The 12443-nt window shown below is 39.9% G+C and overlaps 1 protein-coding gene across 1 annotated transcript; it reads left to right on the top strand.

The window, feature by feature from the left end:
* Positions 1 to 3123: 3123 nt before the first annotated feature.
* Positions 3124 to 12145, top strand: LOC112430195 (CD209 antigen-like protein C). Its single transcript, XM_024798442.2, has 7 exons — positions 3124 to 4306; positions 4632 to 4748; positions 7671 to 7709; positions 7790 to 7894; positions 8836 to 8975; positions 10462 to 10568; positions 11297 to 12145. The coding sequence occupies exons 1-7, from the start codon at positions 4150 to 4152 to the stop codon at positions 11415 to 11417; spliced, it is 786 nt and encodes a 261-aa protein (XP_024654210.2). The 5' UTR covers positions 3124 to 4149; the 3' UTR covers positions 11418 to 12145.
* Positions 12146 to 12443: the final 298 nt, after the last annotated feature.

Here is a 12443-nt window from a genome sequence, read left to right on the forward strand (position 1 = left end):
CACACATAGTTTAGAATCTTCAGTTAACCTAACCCTAATAACTACATGACTTCAAATGTGGAAGGACTCCTGAGTACCAAGAGAGAACCCAGGGGATTTGAACCCAGGACCTTTTTGCTGGAAGGAAACAACGTTAACTACGGCACCACCTTGCTGTCAACCCAGACTTACCAAAATTAGGAAAGCTACGATTACAAGGCTTGATGCAGAATTTTCATTACGTTTTTGTCCTTGACAGGTTGAACCAAATATAAACAGCAAACACATGTGGTGTGTGTATAGTTGTCTGCCTCTTATAATTCCAGTGATTTTCCTTTGGAAAATCCCGTGTGACCTTGTAAATTTCGTGAGTCCAGGCAACCAACCACTCTTGCAGGATTGTATAATGTCATCTCAATAAGAACAAATAACTAAATATGGGAGGCACAGGAGCAAACCCTAAGAACTCAAAATCACAAAACACTGAAGGACTTAGAGAGCTAGAAAATGCAAAAGACTAAACCATGAAAAAAAAACCAGACTAAAATCACAGAATAGAAAATAATCAAAACATAAACATTGACTACCCAGACTCAGGACCATGATATTTGTTAGACGCTGCCTTCTACAAACTGTAAGTACATTGAAGCAGCAGAGAGAAGAAGTGTTTGTGACACAGGAAATATGTCAGAGTGAACTATTTATTCATCTTTATTTTTACCAGCACAGAAACTAACAGGGCAGCGTGGTGCTGCAGTGGTGAGCACCATCACTTCTCAGAAAGAGAGTTCCTGTTTTGGGTGGAGTCTTTCTGTGTGGAGGCTCATGGTCCTGGTCTGTGAGCCAGCGTTTGTGTTTGACGTCTGATTCTGGTTCATTTCATGTTCTGAGGTGAAGTTTTGGTCATGATTGTTGTGTCTCTGTTTGTGTCCCAGGTCTTAGTTTGTTATCTAGCCTCAGGTTTTGTGTTATCATCCCCCCTCTGTGTCCCCGCCCTCTTCCTGTGTTAGTATCTCTCTGTGAAGTCAGTCTTGTCTCCATGTTGATTGGCCTGTTCCCCAGTCGTGTCTCTGTTTCTCTCACTAGTTCTCTCTTGTCTCTTGTCCTGTGTGCATCTTGTTCGGTTTTGCTTCCCAGTCTCATTAGTTAGATTATGTTCAGCTGTGTTCGCATCTATGGCCTTTTGCCTCGTTCGCCCTAGTGTATGTTTATTGTCTGCATTTTTCCTTGTGTTCTTTGTTGTGTTGCGGAGTAACGGAGTACATGTACCAGTGTTGCATATTTAAAATACAAAATATGAGTAACTGTATTCCGTTACAGTTTCCCTTGAAGAAAGTGATATTCAGAGTACAGTTGCTTTGTTGAAATAAATGGATAACATGGCGGCCTTTTCCTGTTTCATATGTTATGCTATGCCCTCTCTATTTTTTGGTAATTCCACGCCGGTGGAAACCCAAACAAAAGACGTATTAGCAGGCTCTAATCCCTGGGCCTCAATCTTGCGGCCCGCATAATGAAGTGATGAAATATTTGTAACAATTATTATTAAAAAATGATTTAATATGAAGGCATAGCTCTAAAGAATGCAGCCTCATGGGCAGTGTACTCCGTGCTGCAGGGAGAATGGACTGCCATTAGTGGTGTGCAATACTACATATTTTGGTATCGATCCAATACCAAGTAAATATGGGCCAGTATTGCTGATATCGAAAATAAGGTGGATGCTCTTTGAATTGCTAAATCTCAATAAATTTTCATGACCTCAAGTGTTTTTTGTGATGTTGCGGTTTTTTTTATTATTAAATAGTTAAAACCCAGGACTGTGCTCTGCTTGTGTTGTTGTTTTTGGTGGTAAAGTGTACGGCTGGCAGTGGGAGAACTGCAGGCATTGAATGTAGTGTTACAGCAACCGTGTGATTATTGTAAGGGTGGGACCTCCCAAGCTGGAGACAGAGGTCGAGGTGTGTGGGGGTCCTACCACGCCCGAGGGTGGCATGCTGAGGTGAGGGCTCGGGGAACCACCTCGTCACCAGCGCCGCTTGATAAGATAAGATAAGATAAGATAACCTTTATTAGTCCCACACGTGGGAAATTTGTTTTGTCACAGCAGGAAGTGGACAGTGCAAAAGTTATGAGGCAAAAATTAGAATACAATAAGAATAAATACAGTACACAACTGTACAGAATGATGCGTGCGTGATCGCCAGAGTGGACACTTCCCTGGGTCGGAGCATGGGGCGCCGATCGTTCGGGTCACTTCTCTCGCCTGTTTGCGGAGTGGAGAGTAGGTTTGGTCGGGGCTCACAGCCTTGGTGGTTTATAGTTACCAATTTTTATTTATTTATTTCCTTTTTTTTTTTTCTTTTAGAAAGATCTTACATAAAAAGTGTGCAAAAAACAGTAAAAAATTAAAACAAACAAGTACTGTTGAGAAACTATAATACAGAAATTACAATTAAAATTCTCAACAACAAAAATAACAACTGGTGAAAATATAAATAATATGTAAACAACTTAACAACCCCCAAAGCGTCTTAAGTCACGTCACGTCACGGCGCAACATCTAAACACAAGAGGGGGGAGGGGGAGCAAAGTGTGCCTGCTGTGCGCTGACACAGGAGCAGCGAGTCCAGTGACCCGGCTGTTTCGTCTTTGCTGGAACCGCAGCATAGAAAACAAGAGCGGAACTTTACCCTCCTGTTATGTTGGTGTCCAGGAACACCAATTATGTTCCTGGGTCAATTTGACCCGGGACATGTTTACTCGTCTAAAAGTGTCAGAAACACTGGCATTGATTATTTTACAATTTTCTTGTATAATTTTAATTTTTTTTCGTTTTCTGTAGTTATGCAGATGGGGATAGGTTAATTGGATAATCCAAATTGCCATTAGGTGTGAATGTGCGAGTGAATGTGTGAGTGAATGTGAGTGCGAATGGTTGTCTGTCTCTGTGTGTTGGCCCTGCGACAAACTGCCGACCTGTCCAGGGTGTACCCTGCCTCTCGCCCTACGACAGCTGGGATAGGCTCCAGCGCCCCCTGCGACCCTGAAAAGGATAAGCAGAAGTGAATGGATGGATGGATGGATGGATGGATGGATGGATGGATGGATGGAAGATAATTAATTAACATGCATGACTGAATAACTGAGCTGCTGGAATACACGGGCTGAGAGATCAGACTGGGAATTTGAGCTTGTGATGTGGAGTAGCTGAGAGAGGCAAGTATAAACTGATTTGAAATATACTGTGCCTGGATTTATTGTTAACTGGAGAAAATTCCAGGCACACTTAGATGACTGTTAAATAGCGAGAGAAAAAAGAATGACAGCCAGAGACAACTGAAATTGGATTTTACCCTGGCAATACTCTTCTGCAAACATTAAAGACACATGGAAGCCCAGGGATGGATGAATTTGTTTGCGCTGCTGTACGTGGCATGAATGCTGATTGGCCTGGAGAAGGCCAGGAAAAGGTCATTGGACTAGACCAGTGATAACGCAAACAGCTTGACAGTGTGGGAAAGTGGAAGTGATAAAGCTTAGATTTAGTCAGCAGCGCCTGGCAGTGGACAGATGTGAGGCCATAGATCTTCCTTACTGAACTTGTGCATAAGTTTCATTTTGATGTTAATTTACGAGCTAAAAAATGATCGTATACTTTAAAAACAACTTGGTAACTTTAGTCACATGAAATCTTAAACAGTTTAACAGTTTGTTTTCTATCAGGAAATAGAAAAACGTATTACTGACAAAGAGACATTTCCTGCTTTGTGCACATGAGGTGCACACGTGTGAGCATGACGTATGTGTGTTTTTTTTTCACCACAAGCTCACCTTTTGTTAAACAAAGAAAATGCATTTATTCCTGTTTCATGCAAATGTTTTCACATGTTTCTGAGGGGCTTTGCAAATATAAATACCATGAAATGTTCCATTTGTGTGTTCAAGCACACTCGAGGTTTTTATGCAATCAAATGAAAGTGTTGGTCTGTGGTCCTTTGCATGATGTCACTTCCTCAGAGTTTCTTCCTGTCTGAAAGCAGACAGAAGGCTGGACAAGAACAGTACAGCATAGCACCATATATACAAGGGTTAGTACTGCAGAACTGTTAAAGTATAGTTTAAACTCTGTAAGTGCAGCTTCTGCTCAGCTGTCTCAGTCCTCTCACGATGTCCTCAGATATTTATGCTGAACCAGATCTATCAAAGAAGGTGAGATACAGCAGAAAGGAGGACGGAGCAGAGTGGGAGCAGAGGGAGGTGGATACCTACGAGAGTACAGATGAGATCAGAGATAGTTATGATCATTTTCAGTCGCAGGAAGGAGGTAAGTCAATTATACAAATAAATGTACTTCCAGTTTGTTACAGTCAGCTTTTAATGCCAAATAACTGCAGCTCATCAAACATCTGTTTCTCCATGTGCTGTATGAACCTTTGTAGTTTACGTTTTTTTCCCACGTTGGTTTGTAGAGCTCTGTGAACAGCAAATTGATTCAGGCACTTTAGTTACAGTGCAGATGTTATATTTCCTTGTTTTTTGGCAACCGACCCTTTTATGAAGCTAAGTTGATACAACCACAACCACAGGTCTATTAAACACAGAGTGACAGGAAATAAGCACAGACCAACATCCACACTGCTTTCTAACAGGACCACAGACTCTGAATCCTCCTTCAGTCCTGAAGGGCTCTTTCAGATGTGCTACACTGGGTCTAAGAGTGCTGTGCCTCCTGATGTTAGCTGGGATCATCATCCTGTCCATATGCTGTAAGATAAGATACAACCTCTGAACTTCTCCTGCAAATGAATGTATGACTGATACTGAATCCCAGCAGCCAACAAACATGCAGCTTCACAACCAGAACGTGTCCTTCTGCCACAGCAAATACAGGAAGTACCTGATCACATGGAAACACCTTTGATATGAGGAAGTGTTGAAGCCTCAGAGCAGCTTTGACTGAATGCAAAAAGACATATTTTCAGTGAGAACAGGCACATGTCACATGAGTCAGAATCTATTCTTTCAAAGCATGTAGGGCTTTGGAGTTGACGTCACGCCGCAATGCATTGTGGGAGCGCGGCACCATTTTCGGGGTCTACGAATCAAAACAAACACACTGTTGGAACGACGATTACAAGATGCTTAAAAGCAGCTCAAAAGAGAACGGACTGTATAGAGACCGATTGCGTCCAGAGGCGAAGCAGCTGTACTTGCAGAAAAGAGCCTGCATTGGAAATGTGGATCCGTATGAAATACGGCAGTGGAGTAGAAACCCTGGAGACCAACCGCTACTGACGTAGCCTGACATAGTTCATACCTTATCTGTGGAGTCAGCGCGTACAAGTCGTCATTCGAACAAAGGTAAGTCAGCTCGAGTACTGCGAGTGAAATGCGTTTGATTTTCCTGCAAACATTCACATTAGTGCAGCATAAATTCATTCATGAGGGGAAATTACAGTGAGAACATGTGGAGGCTGTTAGAGGGATAACATAGTGAGTTCAGTGCATTGATGAGACATTGTCCTGAAGGATTTAGTTATTCTTTATGGTTAAAGAAATTGCAATGATTTATTCATATTTATTATAAATAATCCTAATTATACATCTTGCGTCAATATTTGTATCTTGTGTCACTAAAATACATTTTATTTTAGTTTTATACATTGATCAATGACCTGCAGAATCTCATATCATATTAAGTGATTCATAACTGTCAATTTATGCTTTCTCCATCTCTAAAGTGATGACATCCTTGCATTACATACTTTAGGTTCATTTTCTGCAGGCAGGTTTCTGACAGAACAGGCAGATTTACACTATAACCTGCAGCGATGGACACATAAAGAAATGAAAAATGACATGTATGTGCTAACTTTCTAAACACTTTGTTACATTTATGATAAAGTAGATTAAACACATTTGTGTCGGCCTTGGCTCATAGTTCTTGTCTTTAAATGAACTTTGTCTGTGTGTGTTTCAGGTCCTGCACTCTCAAAGACTGAATGAACCAGCATTGCAGCCATGGGTCACTGTGAGCATCACAGGGAAGGTTGAAGTCGCCCGCTGCACCTGCATGGCCGGAGTCACGGAGACCTGCACCCACGTCACTGCTCTTCTGTTTAATGTAGAAGCAACAGTGTTGATCTGTGGCACAAGGACTGTTACAGATGAACCTGCATACTGGGTTTTGCTGGGTAATATGACCAAGATACAGCCAGAGGTTGGCCATAAGATAGACTTCTCCTCTTCAGCTGCCCAAAAAAGGCTCTTGATCAAAACATAAACAGACCATCTGTAGTGACGGGGAAAAGGAGCCTCAAAACAGAAAAATCCCACCTGCTACTGTGGAGGAGTCGTCACTGCTATAATGCCATAATGTTTTATCTAGGGGTCTAGATTTATGCCTGTAGTGCACTGCCGTGTAAATAATTTGCATTTACTGAATATGTACTGACTGAGTCCCGCTGTTCAAAAGTTGAATAAAGAAACAAACTAATTTTTGCCTCTTTTTTTTTTTTTAAATTAAAACCACTTTATAGAACATCACATTACATGTAGAATCCATGTCATTTACAGTTTACAAATGACAAAATGTTTACACAAAATCATGTGTTTACATGATATCACCCACTACTAACATTACTTTATTTACTGTATCTTTTGAAAAAATACAGCTATTTATACAGCAAAAGACTTAAGAATATTTAACAGGAGCAGGTTTCATTTTTCCCTTGTTTTATTATCACACTGTTCACCAAACGCAGCAAACCTTCACCATCTTATCCTGAAGGGTCACCTCTTCACCCTCACATGGAAGAAGTAATCTGATTGGCATGGTGGTATGTTTGAAGCAGGTTCCTTGTGTAGCGCTGGAACTCAGTCACGATGTTTCATCCATTTCATTGGCTGGTTTGCTGCAATAATGCCAAATAATTAGCAACTCTATAAATAGAAGGTAGTTCTGCAAAATCACTCAGTAGGATGTTTGTTCTAATTTGCTATGACCTCAGAGCGCATCAAAAATAAAACTAATAGGCTATAAAGATATGAACATATTTAGAACTTACCAGATTTAGAACCAACAGATATTTGGAGATGGAAGAGAACTGGATATCAGCTCACGGCTGCTATCCAGGCTACACGCCTTCGTTTGGTAACATCGACACACGAGCTGCTTCATGTTGCTTCCAGGTTGGGAAAGAATGAAAAGATAAACCATTTTCAAGCTTATTCTCTTGCCGGTTGTGCGATTGAACATTGCAGCGGACCACACAGCAAGAACGAACTGTTGTGTGTGACTACTTTTTCGCTTGCGCTTTGTTTAGACCCCCAAAATGGCGGATCGGGACAAAATCCTTTCCACGCCCACCCCCGTGACATCACGTTCCAAAGCCCTACATAACATCTCTGACTACAGGTGTAGAAATGCTGTTTGACTCTTCACCTTCTTCCTCTACACTGAAGCACAATTATTCTGAATCTTGTCAGTGGTTTTTGTTCACAGTTGATACGTATTTAGCTCATCAGATTTCCTGTAGTTCTAACACCTCCACCCACAGGACATGTTAAAGAGCAATGGCTGCAAGTTTCTGACTCTTATTGATATTTGACAAAGCAGAGGAAGAAGATTATTTCTGTTCAATGTTTCACTCATTTTATTTTATTTTGCTTTCACTGAACTATTTCAGATGCTTTGAACAAGAGTGAGCTGCAGGATGAACTTCAAGGTAAGCAAACACCAAGTTCTTATATCACAGATATATTTGTAGAACATTTTAACTTAATTTTAATCTGTTTTACTCTAAAGGCACAAAAACCAGCCTGACTCGGTTACAGAGCCGTTATGATGAACTGAGTAAAAACCACAGTCAGTTACAGGAAGAAGTGAAGAAGCTGAAGGAGAAGATAGAAGGTAATAAAGTTTGAATAACTGATAGAAAACATCAGTGTTACACAGTGATAACCTGATTGTGTCTTTGTTTTGAATCCTAAATGTTTGATGCTGTGTAACAGTTTCTCTGTATAAATGTAAGTTTCAGTTCATTATGAATAAGAGAGAAAACCTGAGTTTAATAATAATAAAAATAATAAACTAAGTGCTGCACATAAGATAACAAGTCATGAAAAGTTTTTTCTTTTTAAAAAGACAATATAAAACAGGCAAAAATTAACCAAAAGCAGTTCTGAGTTTTTTTTAAAATCAACTACTGAGTCCACAGTTGTTAATGTTTGGGGGAGAGAGTTCCACAGCTGAGGGGACACAGTGGCAAAAGCTCTACCACCCTGTGCCTCACCCTCTTAATATTTTTCATAGCAAGTAAGCCCTGATCAGATGACCCTAGGGACCTTCTGGGGACATAGTGCTGTAGCAGATCAGAGATTTAGGCTGGTGCCAGTCCATGCACAGCTCTGTATGTCAAGATCAGGATCTTAAAATGGCCTCTAAATTCAACAGGAAGTCAGTGTAACCGAGCAACAGTGTCACATGTGAATACTAGGAAGGTTTTGTCAAACGTCTGTCTGCAGCGTTTTGCACAACCTGCAGACTGTCCACAGAACCTTTGCTTAGACACATAAACAGCGAGTTACATTAGTCCAACCGTGAAGAAATGCATGCATAACAATCTCCAGCTCAGAGCCACATTTCTTAAATGATTAAAAACAAGACCAAACCAGAGATTTCAATGACCATCCAACGCGAGAGTCGAGTCAAAAGTGACACCTAAATTCCTGATAGAGGATTTAATATAAACAGACAAATGAAGCATTTACAGGGAAAATGACAGGGACCAAAGATTAATGTGATACAACAGGACACAAAATCTGTCTTTAAAACATGTGTTTGACTTTAAGAGAAGTGTCCTGATCGATGGACGAGATTTGGAAGCAGCTGTTACTTTAAATCCACTGAGAGTAAAACTTGGTCTGAGAGCAGGAGAGCCTGTCAGGATAAAGGAGCTGATCTGGTGATGATAAACAGCAAAGAGGAACAGGTGGGTGTGTTTGTTCATGTCTGTGTGATCTTTGATGGAGTTGACAGTGATCTGTTACTTGTGTTTTTGACCTGCTGTCAGTCTGTGACCTGCTTCCTGTCTCCACTCTGATGGATTTCTTGGATTCTCCATTTTTGTTACAGACACTCACATTCAAATGTAAAGTTTTTGCACATTTGACAAATTCGAAGCAAAAATTTAAATTACACAGAAATTGTATAAAATCAGAGCAATCTTCATAATCCAGATTTTTTTTCTGATTACTATATTTTCCACACTATAAGGCGCACTTAAAATCCCTTCATTTTCTCCAAAATCGACAGTCCGCCTTATGTATGAATTCTGGTTGTGCTCACTGACCTCGAACCAATTTTATGTGGTACAGGGCGCACAGAAATCTGTCAAAAAATGTTTTAGTGTGACTTTGGTAAGCTATGAAGGCGCACTGTTTGATGGATTGTTGGAGCATTACGGCTGCCGTAGTCAGGAGCCTCACGGAGTAATCTGGGTCCAAAACTCCGTCGTCTTCAGGTCCCAAAGTCAAACAAACACTGTGGCATCACTGAGAGTTAAAAAGTGTCTAAATTCTTTCATCTTTAATAAAATGATCAGCGTTGCTGCTTTACCAGGTGCAACAATTAAGTTTAACATCCAGGCATCCATGAAAACAGAATTTATTACATTTAACAGAGTTAGAAGTTAGCAGGGAGTTAGCTCACTAGTTTCCACCTAAACATGATATAGCATGTTCTGACAGAGAGATTTCTGAAAAAAATCAAACGTACAGCTCTGCTATCACTTCCAACATAAATGAAGACAGAAAACTAAACAGCAGTGACGTTTGTAGGGTTACTGAAGTTGGGCTAGCTGGTATATAATGATGTGCTACGTGATCGCTAACAAAACAGCTACGTTAGCATAACATTAGCACAGTGAAGCTGGAGGATAAACGCTGGACAAAAGTTAACGTGAGGGTTCCTGATGGTTAGGGACAAATGCAATTACATGGGAGGATGATGTAAACGGAACAAACTGCAGTCAGGAGAACAACTGAGATAATCCATCCACAATACCAGGTTAGTCATTAACATACTGCAACAACATGGGAACAGAGCAGCTGCAGAGAATTCAGCATTAATGAATCAATGGTAGGGAAGTGGAGGAAGCAAGAAGAATAAGTTGAGTAAAATATGACTTATCTGACTGTTTGGTTTTCACCTTATAATCTGGTGCGCCTTATGGTGTGAAAAATACAGTAAATCCAACTGAATCAAATGATTTGTTAACACTGATTCCACTGCAACACTGACTGAGCTACAGGAGGAGCTGATATTCATTGATTCTTTGGCTCTTTCTGATTTCTGCACAATGGAAGAAAAGTTTCATCACAGTTATTCTTCCTTCAGACATGTTCACAAGATGATGTCACTACAACAGAAGTGCTGAATTATGACTGGAGACAATATTTGTGTCTCTTCTCAAACAGGAATTTGTCAGTAAATTTGGAGGAGAGTCCTGGATTGGTCTGAGAGCCAAACAGACATCAGGAGGATATAAATGGGAATGGGTGGACGGATCAGCGCTGACAGAAACGTGAGACATTAGTTTGTTTCTATTCCAGAGTTATTATTTAGAAGTGAAACATGGATGTTTTGGAAGATAGATCAGCAATACATGAGTTGAGCTATTTTCCAACAGCCCCACAAACTGAATGTAAAGAAAAGCAGAAATCCTCCTTTGAATGAACAGCTGTGCTTGAACTCTCTTCATCTGCAGTCTGTGATGACGTTCAGTTACAACAAGTCAGTTTGAAGGAATCAGCATTGAAACATGTTCAAAGCAGCGACCGACACATTTCACTTTGTTCAATTTGTCTTCATGTTTTTGTGCTGTAATGTTTCTTTTCTCACAGAACAAAAAGTGTTTCAGAGAATTCCTGTCTCTTCTTCTTTGGTGTTTGTAAAACTTCAGAACATATGAAGGAAGAAGCTTCAGTAAATATGACCTGATAGACACACATTTCAAAGTGATGTCTGTAAACAGCTGACAAAACAGTTTCAAACAGCAGAAAGTCAGCTCTGACTTCTTTTTATTCTCCATTTTTACAGCAGGAAGATTTCATATTCATCAAAGCTTGAAAGCTGTTTTAGTGTGCATGATGATTCTCAGAGAAAAGTCTAAAGGAGGGAAAGTGGGCGAGAAACCTGGGAAAGAAATACAGCAAATATTGGAAATATTCCAAAAGAGACGCATATTTATATGAATGTGACAATAGTTATGAGTTTAGTCCAGTTTCATATCAGATTTGATCTCTCTGACAGGTTCTGGGCAACAGGATGGTCAGATCCTTATTCTGGATACCGTGGAGTCTGCTGTGACAATAATAGGAAATGGACGGGGTCATATGATCCTGAATCAAAGACCTTCATCTGTGAGAAATGAGTTTGGTGCTTTGATGTAAATGTTTGAATAATCCAACCAAAGACACCTCACTATGAAATGTCCTGCATGAGCCTCAGACTCAGCTTACAGTCTTTACTTGTTCATTCTGCATCATATATTGATTACATATATTGTCCCTCTGTGCTCTGTGCTGTACAGTAAGGTTGGAAGTCATCCACACAAAAAGTACTTCATTACTCTGTAGTTCCAGCAAATTGTTCTAATAAAAGTCAAAGTGCAGCTTGTCTTTACTTTGCTTTACTTGGTTTATTCATCAGTCTGTTGGTCCTAAAACTTCAGTAAATGTCTTCTTCAGTTTCTCTCAAACGGCTGAAAGTTGCTGCTGCTTTTTATAGTTACAAATTAGGAACTTTAAAACAGATTGAAATGCAGAAAAAGCATGTTCGGCAAATTTCAATTGTGTGAATTAGTGAAGAATATTGATTTCTGATGCAATAGTAAAGTAATCATGTTGAAATCTGGGCCTACACCCTCATGTAATACCACTTTGAACCACAAGATGGTACAGTAAGGCAGCATCTAGTCTGAACTGAGCTCAAATTTGTACTGTTGCTTTTGCACTACAGCAAACTCTGGTTGTGTGCTGCCCGAACAGTTTTATGTAATATTGGCATGAAATATTAATACTGACAGGAATGGAAGCAATGTCAGATTTAAAAAGCCTGAACTCTTAAATGTACCCCTACATTTAAAATAGATAAATAATACAATAAAAATGGCAATTAACATAAATGGTATTTTGTTGAGTCAAGTCTGTGTCTTAGATCAGTGGTTCTCAAACTTTTCACAATAAATACCCCCTCGTAAAATATGGCTCTTGAAGTACCACCCTTATGACCGACATTAAAGTACAGTAGTGTAGGTCTATTTAACACCATATACTGCTTACACCAGACAATTGTATTTCTCATAAGAGTGTTATTTATTTTAACTGTGATAAACAGGATGTGACAACTCATAATGATAACAACTGTACTGCATTAAAACATTCACAGCAGGTGGGAT

Source organism: Maylandia zebra, linkage group LG22, assembly GCF_041146795.1.
Source record: "Maylandia zebra isolate NMK-2024a linkage group LG22, Mzebra_GT3a, whole genome shotgun sequence".
NCBI classification, from domain to species: Eukaryota; Metazoa; Chordata; class Actinopteri; order Cichliformes; family Cichlidae; genus Maylandia; species Maylandia zebra.